Source organism: Vombatus ursinus, unplaced genomic scaffold, assembly GCF_900497805.2.
Source record: "Vombatus ursinus unplaced genomic scaffold, bare-nosed wombat genome assembly UNPS02008961.1, whole genome shotgun sequence".
In the NCBI taxonomy this organism is placed as follows: domain Eukaryota; kingdom Metazoa; phylum Chordata; class Mammalia; order Diprotodontia; family Vombatidae; genus Vombatus; species Vombatus ursinus.
In genome coordinates, this window is record NW_020948739.1 from 13,520,650 (window position 1) to 13,548,571 (window position 27,922).

The following is a 27,922-nucleotide window of genomic DNA, read 5'->3' on the forward strand; positions in this document are numbered from 1 at the left end:
TGAACCTAACTTCCTTCCCAAAGAGTTAAACTGGAAATATTGGGAGTTTACTACTTCCCAGGGTAAATAGTTGTAATAGTCAATTGACAGACATGTATTGAATATTCCTTGATAGAATCCTTGTACATAATGGGAATGAGTATATTTGTTCCCTGAGATTCACTCCATTCATTTGGCTTATTCAACACACATGCTCTGAATGCTTGCTGTATATATACAGGGTAAGTCTAATTTCTTTTGGATGTGATATGTAAAGATAGAGTAAGAGGCTATGCTGGGTTGTCTTCATGAAGACGCTGTACTGCCATTTTTGAAAAAGTTTTAAATCTGAGATAGTCGTTTAAAAAATGCACCAAAAATAAGATGTTCAGGATGCTTTTTTATGGTCCGGCAAATAATAGCCAAACATCATGATATTTTGTCATTTATCTTGAGATATACCTCAAAGTACCTATTAATGTTAAGTTTCAGAAAATCTATGTGTACCAAGTGATTCAAACTTAATTATATTAATTTTCCATATAGGTCAACTGAAATATTGTAAAAAGAGTGCCTGAGACAAAACGGAGAGCAACACCCAGGAATCTTGACTTTTCATCCCCTATTTTGGACACTGGAAAGGACCCCTGACGTGTATGCAACAATGTCTACATCCAACCTGTCATGGTAAATAGATTGCTCATCAACTCTTGAATGCAACTACTATATGATGTTAATATTTTGTGAGGTTTATGGTTGACTGAGCTTGGAAATGAGAACACCTTCTCTTGGAATGTTGAGCGATGCCTTCTGGGCTAGTGTGGGAAGAAAAGATGCAAATGTTCCAGGATGACAGTCAAGCACAATCCAGCCCCAGGCATCTGCTGGGAGGTCTTGGTACAATCTGAGTGCCATTTGTAGCTGAAGCCCTCTTCTCTGGAGGAGAGAAGACTAGGAACAGTGTAGCCTTTTCTTCCCCTTTATATGTCCTTTATTTTCACTTTATAGCCCGATATAGTACGGAACTGAGAGCCACAAAGTAAGAAGATATTTGAGCCCTTCTTGAATCTACGCCTTGTACCTCTATGGGAAAACCTAAAGTGAAAATTATCAGAACTCAGACCTTGAGGGAAACATTCTTTTTAAGACTTTTGGATAGCTAACCTTCTATCTTCAGGCTTTCAGTTCTTTTTTTAAAGTTGTTTGGTATATAGAAGCAAGTTATCTATGCTGATATTGGGGATGAATGGCATGGAGAATTCTAAAGCATAGACTATTTAGCAATAATTAATATTTGATCAGATAAAACTAATTATATTGGATTTCTAGAGAGAGTTTGTGCATAAAATTTTAGAAATTTATAGTGTGTCTAGCAAAATTATACACCGTTGCTGAGTGTGGAGAAAAAACATCAAGGAAAACCTAGAAAGTTTTCCCATTTACCCACCTGAAGTTTCTGTTTAACTCTACACTGTTCTTATCTTTGTGTGCTGAGAATGGAAATCATGAACATTCAGACTAACACAAGACATGGGCCTAAACTTAGCTGTACTTTTTCCACAAAACTGTTTTCGGTTTATTTCAATACCTTCCTTAGAGACAAGTGGCATAATTAAGCATTTGGTTTTTTAGTTAATTTTTTTTCAGTAACATGCATTTATTTTTTCTCTTGCCTGCTACCCACTCCCACTGAGATAGAAAAAAGCAAAAAATACCCTTGTAACAAATGTGCATAGTCAACCAAAAAAATTCCACATTAGCCATGTCCAAAAATATATGTTTCATTCTGCATCTCGGGTCCATCACCTCTCTGTCAAGAGGTGGAGTAATATTCTTCATCATGGGTTCTTTAGAATCATGATTGGTCATTGCATTGATAAGTTCTTAAGTCTTCTGAAGCTGTTATTGTATAAATTGTTCTCCTCAATCTGCTTACTTCATTCTATACAAGTTCATACAGGTCTTTCCAGAGTTCTTGGAAACCATCCACTTCATTATTTCTTAACTCACAGTAGTATTCTATTACATTTATATACCATGATTTGTGCAGCCATTCTCCAAATGATGGTCATCCCTTTAGTTTCTAGTTCTTTGCCATGACAAAAAGAGCTGCTATAACTATTTTCTCTTTTCTTTATTCTCTTTAGTGTATAGCACTATGACAGTTAGGTTTAAGGGCCTTCTTTAACTGGTAGCTAAGCATGAGTGTAGAAGAGGGAGCATCAGGATTTTTCCATTATAGTTTCTTATGAACTTAAGGTTGGGTGTATGCCAAACAAGAATAGACAGAGTAGGTGACAACGTTAGCTAACAAATACACCACTCACTGGTCCCCAAGGATATATTCATCAAATGGAAAGTTGCTCCAGTATATTATTGGTAATACCACATCTATCATAGCAGTATCATCTCTCACAGTTATTAAGCTACTGCTAGATAGTTGTATGTGCTTAGCAGAACAAGCAAATGAAGTAATTGAAAGCCAACTGGCCAGTCCACATCTCATCCTAATTATGGAATCTGAAAGATTCTTCTGTTGTGAGCTGAAAGCTTCTGGTAGGCACTGAGAATGGGTTGTATTTTTTTAAGCTAAACAGCCTTTGAAATTATTAATATCTCATTTACTTTTTTATGCTTTAATGCGATTTGAATAAGTTTCATGACTAAGATAAAATTTGAGTACAACAACAGGCATGTTCATGCTACAAGTTTCCATAATCAATTTCTATGATTGCTCCCCCCTTAAAAAATTCAACTCTCATTCAGCTTTTTGGATTGCCTTCTCCTGCTCTCTTTTCCCCTCACCCCATGTCCCCCATCAGACACACACACACACACACACACAAGCTCTTTCTTTTTTTGTATGGCTCAGAATGCCTTCTGGTCTACATTTTGGCAAAAACAGCCCTAAGGCTCAGTGATTCATTTTAGTTTGTTATGTTTATTCAAAGAATTTCAATCTCTTAATATCCCAATATGAAGAAACTATGGTTTTTAATGTTCAGTAAATTCTTGCTGTATCTAAATGTTTTTTTTCTGAATAATGTTCTGAAAGGGGTGTAGTGGTAGGAGTGGAGTGGAGCTGGTCCCTTGAAGCAGAAGCTATAGGCTAAGAAATTTCTGTGAGTTGTTCTAAAATGCTACAGAAGCATTCATATAAAGGAGGAGGAGTCCAAGATCTAATTAGCACACAGTAGACATGGGCAGAGGCAGTGTAATGCAGTAGAAACGGCTATGTATTTGGAGTCAGAAGACCTGGGTTTAAGTAATAACTACCACCCTACAGCATAATCTGTGTGAACTTGGGCAAGTCACGTAACTTCTCTTGGACCCCAGTTACCTCATTGTTAAAATGGAAATGGGTCAATTCCATGACCTCTGCAGGTCCTTTTCAGTTCTAAGTCTATGATCCTGTGACCAGAAAGAGAAAAATATCCTGGTCGTGTAATGAGTGCAAAAGACAATTAAATGATGGCAACTTGCCTTCTCTATTTGTATTTGTATAATGTCCAGAGTACCTGAATAAGGCCCTCAGAATGTTGGGAGTAATACAGGATGGACAGTCATGAAGGAGTTGTAAGTGGCCTAATTGGAAGGAATGCCTATGTGGATGACCTCATAGATCCATTAGGGTCTGAAAGAATCACCACAAAGGGAGATGCTGACCATTCCTTGACTATGTTGTCTTTCTTTGACAGGGTGAGGGGAAGAGGAGGAGATGTTATGCTTTAATTGGAGTCAGACAAAAGACAGAGTGAAAGAAGGGATGCAATGAGAAACTATGCAAAGAAAAGCTGGCTCCTCTTTCAGACATCTGATCTTTAGAATAAATGATATGCAAACAAATTATATCCCCAGTCAGATGTTAAGATGAACATTTAATTAAAGCCTTAATGGGTCTCATGCTCCCAAAATACCACAGACAAGACTTTAGGGAGCTCTGGTTTTTTAGTTTTCAGGAACAGGTACAAAATTTAGTAGAGAAAAGGGAAATTTGTTCCCTAAAATAAAATTAAATGGCAAATTAAGTTAAGGCAGTGGTCCCCTGGGTTAACCAATGAACTGTTTCTTCATATTGTTTTAGAAAAGTTTGTATCTTGTAATCTATCTCTGAGAGGGACTAGTTAGCTAGTTATACTTTGTCATCAAAATTTAGTTGCTCTGCTTCTAACTCTGTGGCCTTGGACAAGTCAATTTACTTCCTTATCTTCAAAATGCTGGGCTAGGTTAGATGTCCAATCTTCCTTCCAGTTCCAATAGATTATGATATACTGGATTAGCCATTGCTTCTTTGAAATGTGATCCTTGAGATACAGCATGATTTGAACATCTAAAGGAGTAAGCACTTGATCAACTTTATTTGCATCACTGCAGGACTGACCTAAGGTTGTCTCTGACCTCAGCGTTCAGCTATCCTGGGTCTTGAAGGGATCTATATAACATTAAACACCTCCCCCCCATTAATTGCCAAGGTGCCAGGTTTGTGAGGTTTTTTTTTTTCCTATTACACATTCCTTTGCCCTCTATACAGTTGTAAGTACCCATTGAAATATGTGCCTGCCTTTAAGCATGGAATTTTCTGGTGATAGGAGGCTCCCACCAGCACTTCGAGGTGACCATTGTACTCTTTGCTATCAGCCCTTCTCACTCTATAGCCTAGTGTCTCTTCATCTCCAAGTTGTAGCAGCTCCTCATTGCCATTCCTTTTCCAACATCTGTTTCTTCTCTTTTGAATAGCAACACACATTTCAATGGACTAATCTATCTTAGTTCCAGATGACCACTGGAAATCTGCCCCTTTGAATGTCATTTTTGGACAGGGAATGGAAGATGAATTTTATACTTTTCTTTAAGCTACCAGGTATATTATTATACTTAAATTTTTGGACTTGAGATGGTTCATGTCCAAGTCTACCTGGCTCATCATAACCCTCCAACCAGTTTATTGCCTTGGCTACCATAATAACAGTTTTGATGAGTCTACATCTTGAAAACTATAGTCCATGCCTACAGAGTTGAATTGCTGACCTGAATTCTATTAATCAAGATACACCTACCACCTGCTGATTGCTACCCGTATTACAATCACAAGGTTGTCAGAAATAAAATAAATGCTAAAGAATTAACCTTGCCAAAATGACTATTCTAAAAGTGGTAAATATTATGTTTGTCAAGGACATTGACCACTCAACAAGAACTTAAGAAACCTTCAAAATGAGCCAAATGTCATATAGTCTAGCCATGACTTTAAAAACAAATCTGCATTGATTACTAAACTCAAATTGTAGAATCACATTTGCTGGGTTTTACAAAATCCTCTCTGGTCCATGTCCACAGATTGGAGAACACAATGAAATGTGTGACTTCCTAGTGAATTGGCTGTAAATGAAAGATATTTTTTCTTTACCGAATATTAGGAGATGTACAGTTTTTGTGAATGTTGGAAAGTTTGCTAATACTTTAAATATTGTTACTTTAGCATTCAGTAATCACGAATGGCTTTCTTGATCCTAGAATCAGTGATTATTAGAATACACACTGATATTCTCTATTTCCTTCTTTCCTTCTTCCTCAATATGCTCAGGTCTACTCTACCCTTAAATTAAAAAAAAAAAATAGTTCCTAGACTCTACTAATGCTTAAGCTATGGTCCTGTATCTTTTTTTTTCTTCTTTCCTGCTATCATTCAACCAATCGACAACTACTTATTAAGTGCCTACTATGTACTGAGAATACAAAAACAAAAAAAGAAACAGTCCTTGCCCTGAAGGAATTTATATTCTATCTGAGCATATACATAAATAAGAATACACAAAATATATACAAAATGAATGCAAAATTCAAGATTATGGAGGGAAGGAGAATGAGGAGTGGGGGGAGGAGAAGGGGACACGGACCGCTAACAGGAAAAGGCCTGTATAAAAGGCCAAGATGTTTCTTTTTATTTTTGCTATTGTTTGGTTATCAATGGAGGTTATCAGTGGTTATTGATATTGGTTTTCTTGTATTCTAATTACCTGAATATCCCATCTCTTAATTTTCTGAAATCATCCTTTTACTACTGCTATACATGTTCTTTATTGTTAAAGTACTGCATCTTGTTCATGGCTACCTTGGGCCTCTTCCTTGCCCTTCAAGTAGAAACAACACATATTCAGAACTAAATATAATAATTATTATTTTTTATTATTGTTCTTGTTGTTACAAAATTAAATGCAAAATACCAGATATTTTTCTCAATACATCTGCTTCATAATATTCAATGAGAAGATTTTCCTGGAGTAATCAAATTATCAGCAAAACAAAATTGTATTTTCTGTTTGTTGAGAGCAAATTTCAATAAGGCACAGAATGCTTTTTTGAAAAGTATTGTTCAGTAAGTTGTGATGGGTTCCTGCACTGGGTTTTCATGTAGTGCTAATGAAGCTAGGGTTGCACGTTCAGTTCCCAAAGGACCCAATTAGCTTCACTCTGTTTCCCAACCAAAAGCTATACCTCTAACCCTGGTTGGCCCATTTCCAAATATTCACCATTGGTTGCAATGGCAGCTGAGAGGGCATGTATTGGTTCAGCAAGAATCCTTCATAAATTCTGAGAAAACATCTTAAAACACTGCCCTTCTGACCTTGAGAGAGGGACACTAATGTCATTGTCCTCTCTGTTGTCATCTAGGTCTCTGTATGCTCTAGATTATGACATTTGTTTTATTATTCTCCAAAGAATAAAAACCCACTCTTGTAAAACAATGACAATGAGTACTCCTGCCACTATTTACTGAGAATATAAAATAAATAATTCTCTGCAGTTCAGGCCCCATTCTTAAGTCTTTAGATACTGAGCTGGGTTAGATTAACTGCAGCCCTATGTTTTGGAGGGGTTTGAAAAAAGCCAAGTGAAGAGAATATTAACTTTTTTAGTTGTAAAATGTTTGTGTGTACACCAAATGACTTTATTTGGAGGGTTCTCATAATTTAGATTGGAACTGATCTTCATAAGATGTTACTGTTAATCAGCTAAATTTTGATATTATTGGAGTATATACAGTATATTTTGAGATTCTATACTGAACCCAAATTTATGGGCAAGTGATTTCAGTCACCTCTATAAGCTTCAGCATTCTTATATATAAAACCGAGATCATAATAAATAGCATTTACCTTTTTGAGTTATTGTGATGCTCAAATAAGAGAGTGTAAGTAAAATATTTTGCAAACTTTGAAGTGCTACCTATGAAAGTCAGCTTCTTAAATTATAATTATCATTGCTACCATTTAACATTAATAAACATCCACTTAAGTTTTGGTAATTGTCAAAACTTTAACAAAAAACTCTTTTTAACTCAGATGGCTATTAATGGATCTGTGGCCCACTAAAGAGTTTGCTTTAATTTTCTCAATATTTTAATTAAATTTAATTAATTAAATTTCTCAATATTTTGCTTTAATTTTCTCAAATATTTTGCTTTAATTTTCCATTTATTTTAACTGTGCAAGCCTAGTGACAGACTGTTGTCTAGAGACCAATCTAGCCAAGTTCAGAGAAGAGTCACCAGAATGTTGGTTACCAGATGATGACTATTTGGGTGGCACAGCAACTTATCTACCAAGGGATAGAGAGCCTGTGATTGGCTTTGGTGAAAGGAGTAGTAATAATAGCTAATATTTATTTATATAGAACTTTAAGGTCTGCAAAGCACTTTATCTTTTATCTCATTTGATCCAAATAATAACCCTGGAAGGTAAATGCTATTATTATCTGCATCCTACAGATGAGAAAACTGAGGCTGAAAGGTTGTGACTTGCTCAGGGTCACAAAGCTAGTATTTAGGTAAGATTCAAACTCAGATCTTCTTGATTCCAAGTCCAGTACTCTATCCACTATGTCACGTAGTAGCACAAATCTTTGGAAATGTTGGATTGTATTTACACCAAATCAGTTTTATCTGTTGGAGGAATGTGAGACTCAGTTTGTTATACATGTTGAATAAATTTGTATACTATCAGCAAAACAAATTATTATTGTTAAAGATAACCAGTTTAATAATCCATTATTATCAATGCAGACTGGTTGATTATGCAGTAAAACTATATAGCTTTAAATAGAATCCAATATGCTGTTTTCTTTACACTTATTTTGTGGCCTTCAAGTTTTAGATTTGAATACTGTGAATATGGAATATGACTAATAAAAAAAATGAAGAAAAATAAACCAGAACACTTACAAATTTTCTCATTAAAACAGACACATTTGAAAGATTGAGGGCATAATTTCAAGAAGATATTTAATATGCAAGGTTTCTTTTCACATTTCAAGTTATAAATGCTTCTTTATATATTTTCCTTCTCAATTTCTAAAAATGTAACTGCCCATATTTGATGTTTCTTCTAAACTCTTTCATACCTGAGTATGATTTGAGAGTCAAGTCCTTGAAAGGGCACAGAGCTATGATATTATGATGGGTTTTCTTATATATTTCTTAAAGACCCAAGATGCCCCATATTTGAGGTGTCTAAACTGAGTTAATCCAAGGAGGTTCCATTGTATGGTGTTCTATCGCCCCATCTTTCTTAAATGTTTCTCATTCAGGTAATTCAAGTTAACCTTGAATTCACCAAGCAGTGAGTCTCCTAAAAAGCAACATAAATCATCTGCTTTCCATGACCAATAGAAAGCTTTGGGTCATCCCCTTATGAAGTTAGTGCTCAGGAGTTCATGAGATCACAGACGTAGAACAGGAAGGGACCTTGAGGTCATCTAGTCCAACCCCTTCATTTTAATGCTAAGGACACACACTCAGGCCCAGGGAAGCCAAGTTACTTGTCCAAGGTCATTTTAGTAGCAGGGCTCAGGTTTAAACCAACGTTGTCTGACTACAAAACTAGCATTCTTTCCTTCACCTGCAGTTACTTTGGAAGAGAGAAAATGGTGCCATTAGCCATCTTGTACTTCCAACCCAGTTTCTTATTCCATCCATTAGCTGCATCAAAGTTCCCCCTTTACTGATGCATTGTGGAGACTCTTCCTACTCCCCCTAAGCTAATTTATCTGACCAATGGCTTGTTCATCCTCAAAAGTTCATGTATAAGCAAATCATAATAAGAAATTTGTTCATGTGATTTAGAGCAAGCTTTGACTTTGTAGGCCCATCATTGATACATATATTCATTCATACGTACCATGCATGAATTCTTTTTTAATGAATCTCTTCCTTTCATTGGTGTATAGAGGAGCTCCTGATGAGAAAATTCCCTCTACAAATGCCTATCAGCAACTGCTGTGATTGTTAAAATCTTACAGAGGTGCCTGGGGCCCTGTGAGGTGGATTTGCCCAGGATTACATAGTCAATATATGTCATAGGCCCAACTTGACCCCAGAAAGATTCAAGGCTAGCCTTTTGTTCATCATGCCATGCTGTTGCTTAATGTTTATTTTGAATTCTTTTTCACCTGATAGACTGAAGAATATAGAACATTATTTCAGATTATAGACATGAGGAAACATAGAATTATGATTGTTGTTGAAATATTTTCTTTTTTGTTGTTTTTTTTGGGGGGAGTCAATTGGGGTTAAGTGACTTGTCCAGAGTCATACAGCTAGCAAATGTCTTAGGCTAGATTTGAACTCAGGTCCTTCTGACTCCAGGGTCAGTGCTGTATCCACTGTATCACCTAGCTGCCCCTATTAAAATATTTTCTAAGGTTACCCAACATATTTCTGAATTACCCATGGTATTTCATATCTGAAATGTTAAGCTCATGTATATGTCCCAACTAGCCTTCCAACCATCTGCCTTGAAGCCATTTTACTTCTCCCTACCTGGACCAGCAACCTCTATGCTGTACTTCTGGAATCTATTTGCCAGTGCCTAGGGAAATTGATGTACTCCATCTAGAACACGCACCATGTAGCTGAGCTATCTTCATTGAGGATGAAGTGCAAACTCACTTAGCCTAATATTTCTAGCTTCCACCATTTCAGTGCTTTACATTCCATCCAGCTAAGAGTCATCTACTGTGGCCATTGTGCCATCTTCCCTGTTCTCCCCCACCACACACCCTTTTCACTTTTCTCTGGGTTCAGTAATCAAGTCAATAGTACTGTTAAAAGAAAATCGCCCTGATTAAAGAGGCAAAACTCAGGTAGACAAAATTTTAAAAGTTAATTAAAAAACACCAAGGCTAAAATGCATTGGTGGAATGGCCATGAAGGATCAATATGGGCCTTAAACCATCTACTTTTAAAGACAACTTTTTGTAATAAGACTGAGATAATTCTGATTGGTATGGTTACAAAAAAAAAAAAGAAGAGGGTACAGGTGGTCTCAGAAACAAGTTTACAATCTAGGTAGATGTAGATTTCTAAAACTGTGTCTCAGTTCCTCCCCAATTGCCACATCATAAGTTTAAAGGTAAGGAGGGATGGGATGAAAGCCCATTTCACTATGTACAGACTCTCAGGTGGGGGTGGGATCAAAGTTCGTGCTGGCGGACTGGCTGACACCGCTCCTGACAGATTGATTAACCCTGCCTGCTGACTAGCAGGTATGTACCAGAAGACAAGCCAGACTGAAAACAATAGGGTCAATGAGGGCACAAATTTCAATAGTACCGTTGCTTCTGGAAAGAGCATGTCAAATTACTGCCCTTTGGATCAATTCACCAACTCTGTTTCTCCCCTAACCTAATCCTCCCCTATCCACCAGTCCCCCATATGTCTTGTCTTACTACTATCATAATCGGAGTTCTTTGAGAGCAGGGACTGTCATGCTTCTGTATTGGCATCCTCAGCATTTAGCACAGTGATTGGTACATGCTGCTCAGTCATTCCACATGTCTAACTCTTCATAACTCCATTTGGAGTTTTCCTGGTGAAGATACTGGAGTGGTTTACCACATAGTGGCACATAGTAAGCTCTTGATAAGTGTTTTTCATTCATTCATTCATTCATTCAATCACTCATTCATTTATTCTTATGGACGTAAAATGCATTTGCAAGCATATAAATAAGCCAGGAGCGTTCTCAATTTGCCACAGACATTTATTTAAAAAGCACTGCTTTGGGGCAGCTTGGTGGCACAGTGGATAGAGCATCAGACCTGGATTCAGGAGGACTTGAGTTCAAATCCGGCCTCAGACACATAACACTTACTAGCTGTGTGACCTTGGGCAAGTCACTTAACCCCATTGCCTAGCAAAAACAAAAAACAAAAATTAAAAGCACTGCTTTGTAGTTAGTATGTGAGGGCGGGTAAAACTCTAATCTTTCAGGTACCATCATGGAAAGAGCACTATACCAGGAGATGAAGATACCTGAGTTCTAATTCTAGTTTTTCCACTAAATCTCTTTGAGACCTTATGCAAGTCATTTCACTTCTTCGGGCCTTCATTTTCCTTCTCCCTGAGGGGCTGAAGTAGATGTTGCCATAAGGTTATTTCAACATCTAGAATTATAGGGTTCTACTCAACTTGTTGAGTAGGAAACCTCTGCAAAATTAAAGAGACAGCTTGCCTCTCTAGCTATTCCTTCCCAATCATTATAATATCCTAGGTTCTTTATGGTATTGTCTCCCAATAGAAAAAAAAATCTTTCCTCCATTTGTACGTGTGAAGTAGGAATAAATAATAATTATTTGTAAAGAGGAGAGAGAGAGAGGGAGAGAGAGAGAAAGAACAAAGAAAGAAAGAAAGAAAGAAAAAAAGAAAGAAAGAAAAGTAATGATGGCAGATTTGTAGAAACAGCATTTTCCCTTTGAAAATACATAGAGCACTGGTCCTGGATTCAGGAGGAGCTGAGCTCAAATCTGGCCTCACACACATAACATTTAATAGCTGTGTGACCCTTGGCAAATCACTTAACCCCATTGCCTAGTCAAACAAAAAGTCCTAAATAAATACTAGGATTTTTTTTTCTTAATTTAGCCAATTGAATGCCATTTGTCAAAAACAGCACCATCAACACTTGTAGAGAGATGATTCCCTAGTGGTGATTCTCTTAAGCAAGACTGGTTTACTTAGTGTTTCACTGCAGATCTAAAGGGAAGAGTGAGATCAGGAAGTCTCCTGACATTTTTTGTAAACCCCAAACCTTCCATAGGAGGTGAATTATTGTTTTAGAGCAGTGGTTCTCAGAGAGCACTTCAGGGACCTGCAGGGTCCCTGAGATCCTTTCACTGGTAGGGATAGAATCTAAACCCCTAAAAGAAAAAGACCATGTCTTTGAGATCTGGACCCCAAAAAGGAAAAGCCCTGAACTTTCCCACATGGCCAAATCTCTGGCATTCACCTGAGGCTTTAATCCTATCAAATGGCCTTTCATTATGCCCAATCTCCCAATTCTCAGTTACCTTTAACCTAGCCTAGCCTAGCCCTCCTTTGTCATACCTCCCTATGCCCCACCCCTCCACTTCCCACCCTTAATCTTATTTAGGCTCCATTCTCCCTTGGCCAAGTGGTGCAGTTACCACACAGTCACCCCAGTTTACTGGCTACTCCCATCCAGATCCTCCTTAGGCCCCTCCTCCAGCCAACCCAGACTACTTGGCCACTCCTAGTTCCCTCCCACAGTCTTTCTGTATATAAGGTCCATCTTGTCTCCATTAAGGTGCTAAGATTCTTAAGATCTGGCTCACTTTCATTAGTCATACACATGCTTAGATTTCTTAAGAGTCTGGCTAATATGAAAGATTCTTTAAATCTCACCCACCCCAGATCGATGTTCTAATGAACCTTGTCTTTGGCTGAAAGAAGGCTTGGGTCAAATTCATTCAGGCAAGACTCGCATGTCGTGATTTTGAGGTCTCAGCACCCCCAGACCTGTAAATCTCAACATCATTGGGTCCTCAAGGTCAAGACTGTTTTCATAATAATCCTAAAATGTTTTAATTTATAATTCAGTAAATACCCATAGATATAACCCACATTAGAAAATGTTACTTGGAATCCTCAGTAATTTTTAAGAGTTATAAAGGAGTCGTGAGACCAAAAAGTTTGAAAACCACTACTGTAGAGAGATTTCCAGATTTTCTGCAAAGATAATCTCATTAACTTCCTCAGATTTTTTTAACCATTTGAAAAAGTGGTGTAATGGAGGGGAAAGAATTAGTTTAACTACTTTGGGGATCCAGGTTATTAATAAGAAACATCTTCACTAATACGGCCCTGAAGGAGATATTGAAATATAAAGTTAAATCATGTACGTGTAGGTATCAATACTAGCATTTGCATTCAGACATTTTTGCTAGAGTTTTCATAGTCAATCAGTAAAATTTTATTAAGTGCCTACTGTGTTCCTGAGCACTGTGCTAATAATAAGTACTGGGGATGCAGAAAGAGGCAAAAGATAGTCCCTGCCCTGAAGGAGCTTACATTCTAATGTGGGACACAGCATACAGACTAATATATACAAAGCAAACCATATACAGGATAAATTAGAAATTATTAACAGAGAGAAGGCACTAGAACTAAGAGTAGTTGGGAAAGGCTTCTTGTAAAAGATGAGATTTTAGTTGAGATTTAAAGGGAGACAGGGAAGTCAGTAGCTGGAAATGAGGAGGAAGAACATTCCCAGTATGAGGGAAAACCAGAGAAAGACCAAGTCATGAAATTATTTTTCCAGCATCATGTGTGGTATTTAAATAGAGCCCTGAGTCAATCAGTGCCTTGATTACCCTTTACAGATGTCTTTAAAAAAAACCTTTTGGCATTTCATGTGAATGTGATAAGTAGGAGGAGTATTGGGGAGGTGATTGGGAGTAGCCTGGACAGCCTAATGAAAGTAAAGGATGAGTTCTTTGTAACTCAAATATGTACTGATAACCTGTCCAGTTCTTGGTGAGAATTAAAATGGAAAAGGATACATATCAATTTGATTGCATTGTGAAAAGCTTCTCATGTGGCCATGCATTTACAAGATGAGGGCATTTGATGAAAGGCTTGCTTGTTATTTTTCTGTGCTTATATTCAGAATATGTTTTCTTCAGATTACAGTTGGGATTACTTTAAACTATTTAGTTTCACACACTTTGACATCTAATCCAACAAACATTTATTATACTCCTTTGGTCAAAGGACCATGCTAAGTGCCAGGAAACACAAAGATAAAAATGACATAGTCTCAGTCAACAACCAACAAGCATTTATTAAGAACTTACTGTATACCAGGCACTATGCTAAGCACTGGGAATATAAAGAAAGTTTTTAAAAATAGCAGTCACTGGTCTCAAAAAGTGCATGGTCTAGTGGAGCAGACAATGTGCAAACAAATATTTAAAAATAAGATATATATGCAGAGAGAGAGAGAGAGAGAGAGGATAAATCAGAGATAATTAAGAGAGAGAAGGCACTAGCATGAAGGGACATTGTGAAAAGCTTCTCATAGGAGGTAGTGACATAGAAGAAGCCAGGAAGAACAAATTATGGAGTTGAGGAGGAAGAGAACATCTGAGATTTTGGGGACAGTCAGTGAAAATGTTCCAGATCAGATCAGAGTCTTGTTTGAGAAACAGCAAGGAGGCCAGTGTCACTGCATCTCAGAGTGTGTGGTGGGGAGTACGTACTGATGGAGTAGGGAAGTACTGAGTAATGGATGCTACATTTTCTTCAACAATAAATGAGTGATCGTGATTTCTTCCAATATTTTCTTCAATGATGAATGAGTCATTTTGATTTCACTTTCTAACAGGTAGCCAAGTAGGGTGGCCTACTTTGGATGGTAGCCTCCCTGGAGGTCATCAGGGAAAGGTTGCATGACTTCCTGTTGGGTTATGGTCTTCTTCAGATTCAGATTACATAAGTACTGAAGTGGGGTCCTTTTCAACTTGGAAATTCTATTGGTCCATTTCACACCTAATAAATCCTAAAAAACTGGATTTGTTTAATCCTAAATGAGCTCCACATAAAACTCATGAATTAATTACATAAAATCCATTTGTTCTGAAATATGAATTTAAAAAAACTGATACATATCAAAAATTTACCATTCATTAGGTTCTGAATTCTACTTCATTTTTTTTAAAAAGATAATTTTCAAAGCATTTTATTTTTATAGATCTAGATGAACTTTTTTGTCAAATTCCGGAGGTTGCAAACAGAACACTTAAATATTGAGCATTTAGCAATGTGCTGGCTCATTGTCACATCTGGATGAACTGTTACTGCATTTACTTGCTTATATTTAGAGTATCTCTAACTCTGCTCTAAATTTATTAATTTATTCAACAAATATTTACTGAGTGCCTATTGGTAAAATGTTCTGTGCTAGGCATATTGGCCATTGTAACTTCAGTAGTACTTCATGTGAGAGTTTTAATATTCTTGTACTAGACATAGCATTGGCTTATCTCTCCTTTAAAATGCATTATTCTTGGTTTCACTCAGTCTTCCCTTTGCTGAACTTTGCCATTATCCTGGACTGTTTTGCCTACTTTTTCGTGCTCAAATTGTGAATAAACTAAATACCATCTTTACATTCCTTCTCTTTTCCCCATTCTTGTTTCATGGAACACATATATACAGGGTGGCATATATTTGGTGCAGCCTCTGATGTGTTCTGGATATGCATTTAAGTTCTCTGTCTTTATCAACAACTAGGCCATGTTTGTTCTTTACATGGTGTGCTCTTCTACTGGTGACAACTTGTTAATGCTAGAAAAAATGAGCTCCAGGTTTACCAAGAAGATATTTTGTTGCTCCTTTTCTTACTATTCCATTTCAATAAATGCTTTTGCTTTGAGGTATTGTACCCTGGATGACTATTAAAAGTAAATACATGGGGCAGCTAGGTGGTGCAGTGGATAGCACACCAGGCCTAGAGTTAGAAAGATCTGAGTTCAAATCCAGCCTCAGACCAGACACTTGACACTTACTAGCTGTGTGACCCTGAGCAAGTCACTTAACTCCAATTTCCTCACTCCCCCCCAAAAAAGACAAGCACATCTATAGGGACTTATAAGCTATACTTTTAAGATTAGAGATTCTTAGAATATCTTGAACCTGTGTTAGGTGTCCCCTGGGGGACCCATTTTGTGAGTTGGGGAGGAGGTACTCCCAGGATAGTACATTAAGATTAAAATTCCCTATAAACAAGAATGCAAGTGTATATAATGTTTTAATATCTTCTCACTATTCAATCTGCTTCATGTTGCAGATGCTATATGCCCCCACAAAAAACCAAAAACAAAACAAAAACCAAAGCCTTAAATACTTGAGAAATATGTGTGTGTATGTGTGTGTGTGTGTGTGTGTGTGTGTATGTGTGTGTGTGTGAGACCCTTAGTTCAAAGGGTCAGTGGGATGACTCTCCTCGAAGGCGAGATTGACTACTCAGTGTTCTGCACTTGTGTGAGGGGCAAGGTAGAGTTGGTGAGAGCTGGAGACAAGAGAAGAGATCTTCTTGCCCTTCCTGGGCTACTCTGGCTCTAGCTCTGAGAAAGAAGATGTACCATTCCAACTTCTCTTCATATCAATGAAGGGAGAGAAAGAGTCTGGGAAGAACTGGTATGAAAGGAGCTGGCAATCTTTATTATATCCCTATCTCCAGTTTACTATAATAGAGACATGGGGAAATTTCCCTTTGGGTGAGATCTAAAATTGTCCCTCTTGGTTGAGTTGAATTATCTCACTCTCAAAGGGAGAACTCACTCAATTTGTATCATCTGATATATATTCTTATATGTATGCTTTCTCATTTCTGTTTTGCTATCAACTTGGATAAATGGGTTTGTTTGCTGTTTTCTCTATATGTCCATCACAGAATTGGCATCTGGCAGGAAGGTGGTCAAACCTTGGATTTAGAACTTGGGATACTCCTCTGTTAAGAAATAGGGAGCAAGAGTTTAATTCAAACATGATGGTGTAGTAACTGATCTAGAGCCAAACATCCTGGAGAATGAAGTAAAGCGGGCCTTAGGAAGCATTGTTAACATTAAAGCTAATGATTGAATTTTCCAGCTGAGCTACTTAAAATCCTAAAAGATGGTGCTTTTAAAGTGTTGTGTTCAATATGCCAGCAAATTTGGAAAACTCAATGGTGGCCATTGGATTGGAAAAGATCAGTTTTCATTCCAATCTTAAAGAAGGATAATGCCAAGGAATGTTCAAATTACTATATAATTGTACTTATTTCACACACCAGCAAGTTATGCTTAAGATTCTACAAGCTAGACTTCAGCAACATGTGAACCAAGAATTACAAGAAGAACAGGCTGGTTTTTAAAGAGGTAGAGGAACTAGAGACCAAATTGCCAACATTCACTGGATTATGGAGAAAGTAAGGGAGTTCCAGAAAAAAAATCTTCATTGACTACCCTAAAGTCTTTGACTGTGTGGATCCCACAGTGGATCCCAACAAAATGTGGCAAGTCCTCAAAGAGATGGCAGTATGTGATCATCTTACTTGTCTCCTGAGGAGCCTGCTATGGGTCAAGAAGTAACACTGGGAACCAAACATGGAACTGATTGGCTTAAGATTGACAAAGGATCATGACAAGGCTATATATTGTCACCTTATTTATTTAACTTATATGCAGAGTACATCATAAGAAATGCCAGGCTAGATGAATCAAAAGCCAGAATTAAGTTTGCCAGGAGAAACATAAGCAATCTCAGCTATGCAGATGACACCCCACTGATGGCAGAAAGCAAAGAAGAATTAAGAAGCCTATTGATGAGGGTGAAAGAGGAGAGTGTAAAAGCTGGCTTAAAGCTTAACATCAAAAAAACTAAGATCTTGGCAACAAGTCCCATCACATCCTGGTAAATAGAGGAAGAAAAAATGGAAGCAGTGTCAGATTTTATATTCTTGTGTGGACAGTGACTTGCAGCCATGAAATTAAGAGACACTTGCTCCCTGGAAGGAAAACTATGGAAAATATTGACTCTATATTAAAAAGCAGAGACATTTTCTTACCAGCAAAGGTTTGTGTAGTCAAGCTATGGTTTTTCCAGTAGTAATGTACGCCCGTAAGAGTTGGACTATATGGGAAACTGAGCACCATAGAATTGATGCTTTTGAATTGCAGTGCTGGAGAAAACATTAAGAATTCCTTGGAGAGCAAGGAGATCAATTAGTCAATAATTAAAGAAATTAATTCAGATTACCCATTGGAAGGACAAATACCAAAGTTGAAGCTTAAATACTTTGGTCACATAATGAGGAAATGGGACTCACTGGAAAAGACCTTGATGTTCAGAAAGATTGAAAACAAAAGGGAAAGGGGATAGCAGAGGATTAAATTGATAGATAATGTCATGGAGACAATGGACATGAACTTGGATTAACTTTGAGAGATAGTAGAAGATAGAAAGGCCTGGCATGCTATGGTCTATGGAGTCACAAAGAGTCTGACATGATTGAATGACTAAACGCCAAAAAATTTGCTTCCCCTAGGCTAATAATATTTAAGAGAGCAGATAGATATAATTGTATTTCATTATGCCAGCCAACCTCTAACCCCAACCTTCTGCTTCCCCTCCTAGCAGGAATCAAAGTCTCCTTAGGAGAAGGGTGGAGGGAGGAGAAGCTATAAATGTGTGTTTTTATCTCCCTTATCTAGAGAGACACACGTAGACACACATAATCTAAATGAGCAAAAACAACAGCACCTCACTAGACACCCATGCACACGTACAAATAATGTGTGCATGTATATGTATATACTAATGGATGGATAGATATAAATATGTATGTGGATACGTATGTATATGTGTATATATAGACATATATATTTTACTTGTAAAGCAAGGTAGTGTCAATACCTATCATAGTAGTTGGGATGTAGTAGGTGCTTAATAAATGCTTGTTATTTGATTGGTTGATTACTATTACTATACTATTACTGTTACTATAAAGATTACTGTAGGAGATCATAAGGGCAGTTTGGCAAGAGGAAAAATTGAAGGTAGGAAAACCTGAGTGAAGGCATGTGTCTTTGCACTGAAGTGGTAGCAGTGAGAATAGGTCATAGGATCACAGAATTTTAAAGTTGAAAGTAACCTTACAGAGCATTTAGTTCAATTTGAACCTGAAGAAACTGAGACCCAGAGATTAAAGGTATTCCCTGTGGTCCCATAAGTAGAGCAGGTAGATAAGTAGCAGAGCTGGGATTTGAATCTATGTCTTCTGACTCCAATTCTGAGGCTCTTTTTTAAATATGTCATAGTATATCTTGTTTAAGTTCCAGAGGGGCAGATATCCATTTAATGCTAGGAAAATCTGAGAGTGACAGCTGTTCAAAGGCAGGATGGACTGACTTCCTGAGAAAGTAGTAGGTTCCTCATTACCAGAAATCTTCCAATGCAGCCTTGAAGACTATTAGTCATATTATAGAGGAAATTCCTATTTGGTACAGATTGGCACAGATGACCTTTGAGGTTGCTTCCAATTTTAAAGTTCTTTAATTCTTTGAATTATAGAGACATTTTAAAGAAAGAAAATGATAGAACTTACATGATATGAACATTTAAGTTTTCTGATGTTTCCAGTGAAGTCATTAAATTGTTGATTAGATATTGTTTAGTAGTATAAAAATACCTCCTATTACAGAATTTTCACGAGTAGTATAGATGTAACTTATATTATACAATTTTATTACAGGGATATTCTGGAGGATTATAATGTGTTTATCTCTGAGTCTTATCTTTTATGCTTTTTAATTCAACATCTAGCTCCTTATCTGTCCTAAAAATGTTAATCATTAACTTATGGATATCTACAGAGAACATTACATACATGAAATTATTTTTAACTATAACTAAAAATTTCCCTCCCTTCCGAAATACAAGCTGGCTGCTGATGATTTTGAACCTTTTGTTATTATGTAAAATACCAACCTCAAATGATGTGTGTTGACTATCAAAAGCAGATTGTATATAAAATTATGGCTTACACATGTGAAGTAGCGCTCTGGAGAATACTGATTTTAAAATAGCCCCTTAAGTTAGTTTGGAAGTACAGCTTCTCTCTTTGGTTATTAGTCTAGCTGGAACCTATTTTGTAAAAATAGTGGCCTGTACCTAAATAACTGAAGAGATATTTCATGATCATGGTTAGTCCACACCAGCATAGTACAATGATACTATCCAAATTATTCTACATATTCACTGCTGTGCCAGTAAAATTACCTAAGAAGTAGCTTGAGGAATTAGATAAAATGATAACAAAATTCATTTGAAGGAACAAGAAATCAAGAGTATCAAGGAAATGAAAATTGGAAGAAAAGGGAATTGGTGCTCTTAGATCTCAAGTTATAATCAGATCTCTAGATTGGGAAGAGTTCATGACTAAATGAGCAATAGAGAACATCTTAGAAGATGAAATGAATTTTGATTTTATATCATGTAAAAGTTTTTGTACAAACCAATCTAATGCAATTAAAATTGGAAGGAAAACAAATAACTTGGAAAAAACTTTGAGTCCTTTTTTTCTGATGATCCAAGGAATTGATTCAAAATTATAAAACAAAGAGCCATTCCCCAAATAGAGAAATGTTCAAAGGATATGAACAGGCTGTTTTCAAAAGAAGAAATTCTTCTTATCAACAACCATTTGAAAAAATTATCGAAATTGTAATAATTAGAGAAATGCAAATTAAAGCAACTCAACTTATTCACCAGATTGGCAAAGATGACAAAAGAGAAAAATGATGAATGTTAGAAGGGTTTCAGAGAAACAGGCACTGTTGGTAGATTGGTGTGAATTGGTCTAGCTATTCTGGAAAACCATTTGGAAATATAGCCCCAGTGATACTCAACTGTGCATGTGCCCTTTGACCCAACTGTCTATCTATGCCAACTATGTCTATAACCCAAAGAGATCAAAGAAAGAGGAAAAGAACCCATAGAAACAAGAATATTAATGTATTAGGAAAATTATTTCATTAAATAACTCTGACAAAAGCCTGGCATCCAAAACTCTAACAAGAATTGACTTAATTCTCAATTAAACAAATAGGTAAAAGATGTGAATAGTTTTCAGAAGAAGAAATTCAAACTACCAGTAAGGGCACCACCCTTAAAGTTAAAAAGTCACAAATAATCAGAGGAATGCACATTAAAAGAAACCTGAGGAATCACCTCATCCCACCTAACTACCAAAAATACTAAAAGATAGGGAAAATTCATCTTTGGAGGGACTGTGGAAGGACTGCTGGTAAGAGGGTAGTGAACTGGTTCAAATATTATGGGAAACAATTTAGAATTATATAAAAAAAGTTCCAAAATTGTTTATATACTGTGATCCAGAGATTCCACTATGGGGACTATATTCCTAGGAGTTTATCAACATCAAAAAGGAGATCCATGTGTGCAAATATAAACATGTTAGTGGCAGCATTGTTTGTGGTAACAAAAAGGTAGAAAAATGTGTGCTCAACAATTGAGGAGCAGCTAAAAATTATGGCACAGAAATGTAATGGAATACTATTGTTCCACAAGGAATAATGGTACAAAGAATTCAGAAAAAACTTGAGAAGACTTGTTTGAAGTGAGGTGGTAGGGTGAAGAAAGTCAAGCCAGATGAACAAATATACACAGAGAGAATAATAATATCAAAAAGTTACCTTGGAGAGGCCACAAGATTCATGTCAGTTACAACACTCAGTGCCATTATTATGTTGCCCAAATTAAAGCAATAAATAAATACATAATTAATTAATGAAATCCAGGACTGTAATTTGAAGACTGAATTGTGTTACTTTTTTTATTGTTTCAAACTTCTTTTCCACGAAGAAATCCTAATAATCTTTGTAGGTCACAAGTTTAAATCAAATTAGGCACGGGCACTGAAGAAACACTATCAGGTTTTCTTAATGGAAAAGAAGACTGTAACAAGAAAATGAAATTTTTGGTTGCTACTGTGCTCCAGCTGTATTCCTTTCCACATGTTGTTTTATAGATCATATTAAAGAGTCTTTACTGTGGTAGAGTCAGGAGATCTGGGTTTAAATTCTAGCCTCTGCTGCTTACTGTTTGTATGACTTTGGGTAAATTACTTGATGTTTTAGGGCCATAGTTTCTTCATTTACAAAATAAAAGAATTGAACTAGATAATCTCTGTGGTCTTTTTTGGCCCTGTCATTCTATGACTGTGTTGATGACTTTGACCTTCCTTCAGCCCACATTTGTGGTATTAGCCAAATCAAGCTGTCTCTGTTGGAAAGTCTTCAGGATTAACCTAACCCATTCAGAGTGGTACAGATAATCCCATTCTTATTCTTTCTAGTTCAAAACATTTCCTTCTCAGATCAATTTTCCTCCTTTTTGGTAGAAGGGATCATATGAATAACTTGATTGAGTTGGTTAGCTCCAGGGTGGGATAAAGGTGGTATAGAAGGGAGGGGACCAAATACCAAAAAGAATTGACAACCATGTCATGTCCCTGCATGTATAATTATTTTCTATTCCGAAGTGTCTATTCTCATGGAAATAACATTTCTCCATTGTTCACAATAAATGACTACAATAGAAATAATCATCTGATGAGCTGATGGTGTAATGAAGCAATAACAACTTTGATCAGTGTTTTAATTAAGCCACATGATAAAGGCTATATTAAATGGCCCTGTGTGGAAATTTCCATGCATTTTACAGAATTAGGATCATTATGAACTCCACAGCTCAATACATTTTCATTAGGGGCTGCAATAGGTCATGGTATATAGGCTAACAATGCAATGCCACTGACTCTTGTGATAAAAGACACATGGGAATGAGGTTGAGGTTGCAAACCAGAGAGAAACCTCTTCATGGCAAACAAGGGGAACTCTTTACAAAATGACTGAGACGTTGCCCATAAAGTTAATGAGGCTATTTTCCAACTTGTCAATGAAAATTGATGATCTGGAAACTGTATTACAGAAATTCACATGTGTAGAGTGGGGAGAGGATGTGTTCGTTGAAGTCATTCTGGATCTTTACATTCCACAGACCAATCTGGCACTGCCCTTAAGCCTCATTTTCCTGAGGGCCTAAAAGTTGTGAGCTTTTAAGTGAATAAAAGAATCAAAAGTTCATACACTTTCTCTTCCCTCTTCCCCATCTATGCAGTGAAAATCACTATTCAATTTCTTTATATTTTTTTGGACTCAGATATGTGATTTCACTCATTTTAGATACTCCTAGGATAGAAACTCCAGAATTTATTTGTATAGTGAAAAACCTAGCATAAAGATCAGACTTAGGTATGCAGTAGTAAGCTCTAGGACTTAGAGATAAAAGGGAGGCAAGATCAGATACCAGTTTACCCAAACAAGATCTGAGAGTTTGGGGGGAGCTATGAGCTTGATATGAATAAGAAGCTTACAGATTCAATCAATCAATAAAGAAACATTTATGAAGTACCTACTATATGTCAGGCAATGATTTAGACTCTGGGGATACAAAGAGAAAAATGGAATAATCCCTGCCCATTAAAAACTTATATGATACTTGGAGAAAACAGTATGTGTTCACAGATATGTAATTACAAGATATAAACAAAATAAATAGACAGTTATTGGGAGAGGTAGCAAAAGTGGAAAGAGTTCTGGCTCTGGAGGCAGAGAACCTGGTTTAGTATTGCTTCTGATTCTTACTACCTATGAGACCTTAGACAAGTCACCAAACTTTCACAGGCTTCTTTTTCCTCTTCTCTAAAATGAGGAGAGCTGGACTAGTTGACTCTGTGGTTCAGTTCTAGATCTCTGCTCCGATGATCCAAAGGCCTCTGGAAGCTGAATCTTGGAAGAAGAGAGGAGTACCTAGAGACAGAGATAAAGAGGGAGAACATTCCAGACACAGATGACAGCTTAGGCAAAGGCACAGAGATGGGATGAAATATCATGAATGGGGATGGCAAGTTGTTCACTTTTGTTGGAGCATAGAGTATATATGATGGGGAATAGTTTGTAATCAGCCTGGAAAGATGGGCTAGAGCCAGATATTTAAATGTCAGACAGAGGAGTTTTATTTCATATTAAAGGTAATGGTGACCCCCTTAAAGTTTCTTGAGTAAGAGGTTGATGTGGTCAGACCTGTAATTCAGGAATAGCAATTTGGCAGCTGCTGGGAGAGTGTATTGGAGAGAACAGAGAGGGGATTTGGGGATGTCAATTAGGAAGTTATTGCAATACATAAGTAAGAGGTGATGAGGACCTATGCTAGAGTGTTTTAGTCAGAGTTGGGAGAAAGGAATGGATAGATTTTAGACATCGTATATGGAAGTGGGGACATGAATGAGAGGGAAGAGTAAAGCTAATTCCAAAACAATGGTGGTGCCTTTGACAGAAATGAGAAGTTATGAGGGGGTTTGAGTTTAAGGGAAATTCTGTTTTAGATATGTTGAGTTTGAACTGCTTAAGGAACAATATCCAAGTGAGGATGTCAAGCAGACATTTGGAGATTTAGGACTGGAGTTCAGGAGTGAGATTAATCCTGGATATGGAAATTTGGGAGTCATCTGCATAGAGATGCTGCTGCATCCAAGAGTGCCGATGAGATACCAAGAGAGAGTATAGAGAGAGAAGAGGAGAGGGTCCAGGACAGAGTCTTAGGGTCACATGTGCATAGGCAGCAGGGCATGAATGATGATTCTTAAAAAAATAAAAACAAAAACAGAACAAGAAAGATCTTCATGCCAGGTTGGAGGAACAATATAACAGAGCAGTGTCATGAAAATTCAGAAGTACAGAGTATATCTAGAAGGATCAGCTGGTTAAGTGTCAAATACTGAAGAAACATGAAAAAGAATGAAAAGAATAGAGATAATTTTAAAGAGTTTCTGTGGAGAGTATGCTAAGAACTCCACAAAATTAGGGAGTGGAAAGTGTGAAATAATGCCTGTTTATTCTCCCAAAAGGACCTTTTGGATCAGATTGGATTGGAGTCTTTTCTGTTCCACCTCATGTGTACTTTGGTCGTACAGCCAAGAAAGGAAGTGTAGTTCAGGCTGAGGGGAGGGGGGGGGGGGCAGGGGGGGGGGAGGGAGAGGGGTGTGACTGCCAGGATTGTTGCAGTGATCTTTCCATCCCACTTCTCCTGAGGATGGCACTTCTTTGGGAGAACAGTGTTCATCCCTTCCAAGTAATTCTCTGTTCTCACCATAGTAACTTTCATTGAGATAACAAAGGCAATTGTGACTGGCATAACATTCCTCATGCTTCCCTTTCCTCATTCAGACATAATTTAGAAGAAAATTGAAGTGGGGAAATGATTGGTATTCTGCCTTCTGCCTTATAGAGGGTTATTTAGTATGCTTATGGGCTCAAGATGGGGAATAGAGTGCCTTGATTTATTTTTGAGTTCTTTCTATTTTCTATGAGGGGAAGCAGGAAATTTTCACTCCAGTTTTCATTTTTCTTTCAAATCTCTGTGTAACAGCACTAAGATGGCTTTGGAATAGCTTTGCAGATAATAGAAACCCCCTAGAGTCACAAATAGAGCTTAAAATAACTTTTCCCCCTACACTAAAAATTATGAATAAAAAAAAGAAACAATAAAGCAGTTCAAATCCAGTGTTGGAACTTTTTTGAAATTTAATTTCAGCAGGGTTATTGGAGGGCAAGTGTTGGAGATTAAACAATCATACAAAGTAACATGAGTTTGCAGGTACAGGTAACAGAAGAAATTAAGTTTCCCCCAGGCATTCATCATGATCCAATGTTTTATGATTTGAGGGAGCATTGACAAAAACTGTACTAAAACACTGGTTTCTGGGACCATGGTATTACATAGAGCAACACCTTATTTTTTCAGTGGTTATTTATTTTGACATCTGTACCATCTAGGTCACAGATGAGAAACAGGAAATAAACAAACAGAAAGACCTTAGGGGCTAATAAGAATATAGCTGATATTTATATAATCTTTGAGGCAAAATACTTTATATATATTACCACATGTAATCCTCACAACTCTATAAAATATATACGCCAGGTATTATTACTAATTTCCCACCATTTAGAGATGAGAACACTGAGTCTTAGAGAATCTGACCTGTCCATGATCACCCAGCTAGTAAATGATAGAAGATTCAAACTCAGCATCACCAGGTTCAGCGTTCTTTCCACTGTACTTTGCTACTAAAAGAAATGTCTTAAAGCCTATGCACTGAACTTCTTTAACCTTTAAGAAAGTCCCCATGACTTTCATTTAGAGCCTATTTAATTTTAAACATTGTTGAAATTACCTTCGCTATCTGGTTTCTTGGCCCACCATAGATTGGAAGTCACAAATGTAAGAGGGAGAAGATGCTGCATATTGATCAAAGGAAGAATCTATTTGATTTCTGTCAAAAAATAGCATTAATGTCAGGGATCATTTAACAAATAGAGTAAATGGTCCCATACATCTAAAGATATCACTGTATTATATTACCTGCATAAACAATTGATGTCGATAATGACCTGGAGCAAATAAGAAAAGGTAAAATTATGTTGATTAAACACTGATTAAGTATCCACTATGTTCCAGATACTGTGCTAGACACTAAAACACTAGAAACAAAAATTGAATAACCTCTGCCCTCAAGGAGATTGAATTCTACTGGATATTCAATATACTCCATTTAAGAAAACAGGGAAGCTCACATTTTTTAAAAAAAATAATTATACTTTATTTTAACATTCATATTTTAAAATTTTGAGTTCCCATTTCTATTCCTCCCTCCAACCCCTCCCCAATCCATTGAGAAGGCAAGCAAAATGTATTTCCATGTTAGCCATGATGAAAAAAAAAAGGTGAGAAAATTTAAGTAAGTGAAAAAAAAGTATTCTTCAATCTGTATTCAGAAGATCAGTTCTTTCTCTGGATATAGATAGTTTTTTTTCTTCATGAGTCCTTTGGGATTGTCTTGGATCATTGTATTTGCAATATGTTTTATAAAGATTTCCATCAAAATGGTTAAGATCAAAACAATTTCATACTTAATGAAATATGCCTTATCTTGAAAATTCATGGATGTGCAATGACAAGACTGAATCAGAAAGGCATGCTATGGTTGGCCTGAATGTCTCCATAGACAACTGATTTATGACATCACAAGTCACTTTGCTGCATATGAGCTGTCTCTAGAGTGGTTATATCTCTATTGCCTGAACAGTTTGTTCATTGACATATTTGAATTATTAAACTAATCAAAGTTGTTTGGTGAGGCTGATCAGATAAACCAACATTCACTTCCAGATGTTGTTTTTTGTTATATTCACCAACTACCTTACCACCTTGAGAAACTTCCACCCTGAGACCCTGTTGTTCTAATTGGTGATAGGCACTCCTGAACCACTATTTCAGGTTATACTTCACCTTACTCTCTACTCAATGACCATCTACCTTGCCCAGGTACCTCAACTAATTATGGAACCACGATTAAATCAGTTCTGACATTGTTCCCAGGTGGAAGTGTGTCAGTCTACTCCCCTATAGTCCCATTCACCATCACTAAATTTTCTTAACCAAAGTGCCCCACTTGGCTGCCATTCTCCTTTATTTGTTGTCTTTCCCATTGAGATTGTTCAGTTGTTTCAGTCGTATCTGATGCTTCCTGATCCCATTTGGGATTTTCTGGGCAAAGATATTGAAGTAGTTTGCCATTTCCTTCTCCAGATCATTTTACAGGTGAAGAACTGAGGCAAATAGAGTTAAGTGACTTGCCCAGAGCCACACAGCTAATAAGTGTCTAAAGCCAGATTTGACCTGGAGAAGGAGAATCTTCCTGATCGCAGGCCCAGCACTCTATCCACTGCCACATAACTGCCCCTTACGTTGAGACATAAGCTCCCTGAGGGCAGGGACTTTCTTTGCTTTTGTATTTATACACCCAGCATTTAGCACAGTGCTTGACACATAGCAAGTATTTAATAAATGCTTTTTTCATTCATATGTTTATTCATTTTTCTAATATCAGGCTGATTTGACAAAATCAAATTATAGCTATGAAAGAATAACTTGTATATCCTGTGTAGACTTAAATTA

General features: G+C 36.9%; 1 protein-coding gene across 3 annotated transcripts in view; it reads left to right on the top strand.

The window, feature by feature from the left end:
* The first annotated feature begins 559 nt into the window (after positions 1 to 559).
* OXR1 (oxidation resistance 1) overlaps positions 560 to 27,922 on the top strand; it is a 477,474-nt gene continuing 450,111 nt past the window's right edge. The window contains exon 1 of one of the 3 annotated variants that reach the window (XM_027849945.1): positions 560 to 666. In XM_027849945.1, coding sequence (XP_027705746.1) covers positions 644 to 666 — 23 coding nt within the window. In that variant the 5' untranslated portion in view covers positions 560 to 643. The remainder of the gene's footprint in view (positions 667 to 27,922) is intronic. The other 2 variants (XM_027849948.1, XM_027849947.1) reach the window with 2 other exon arrangements.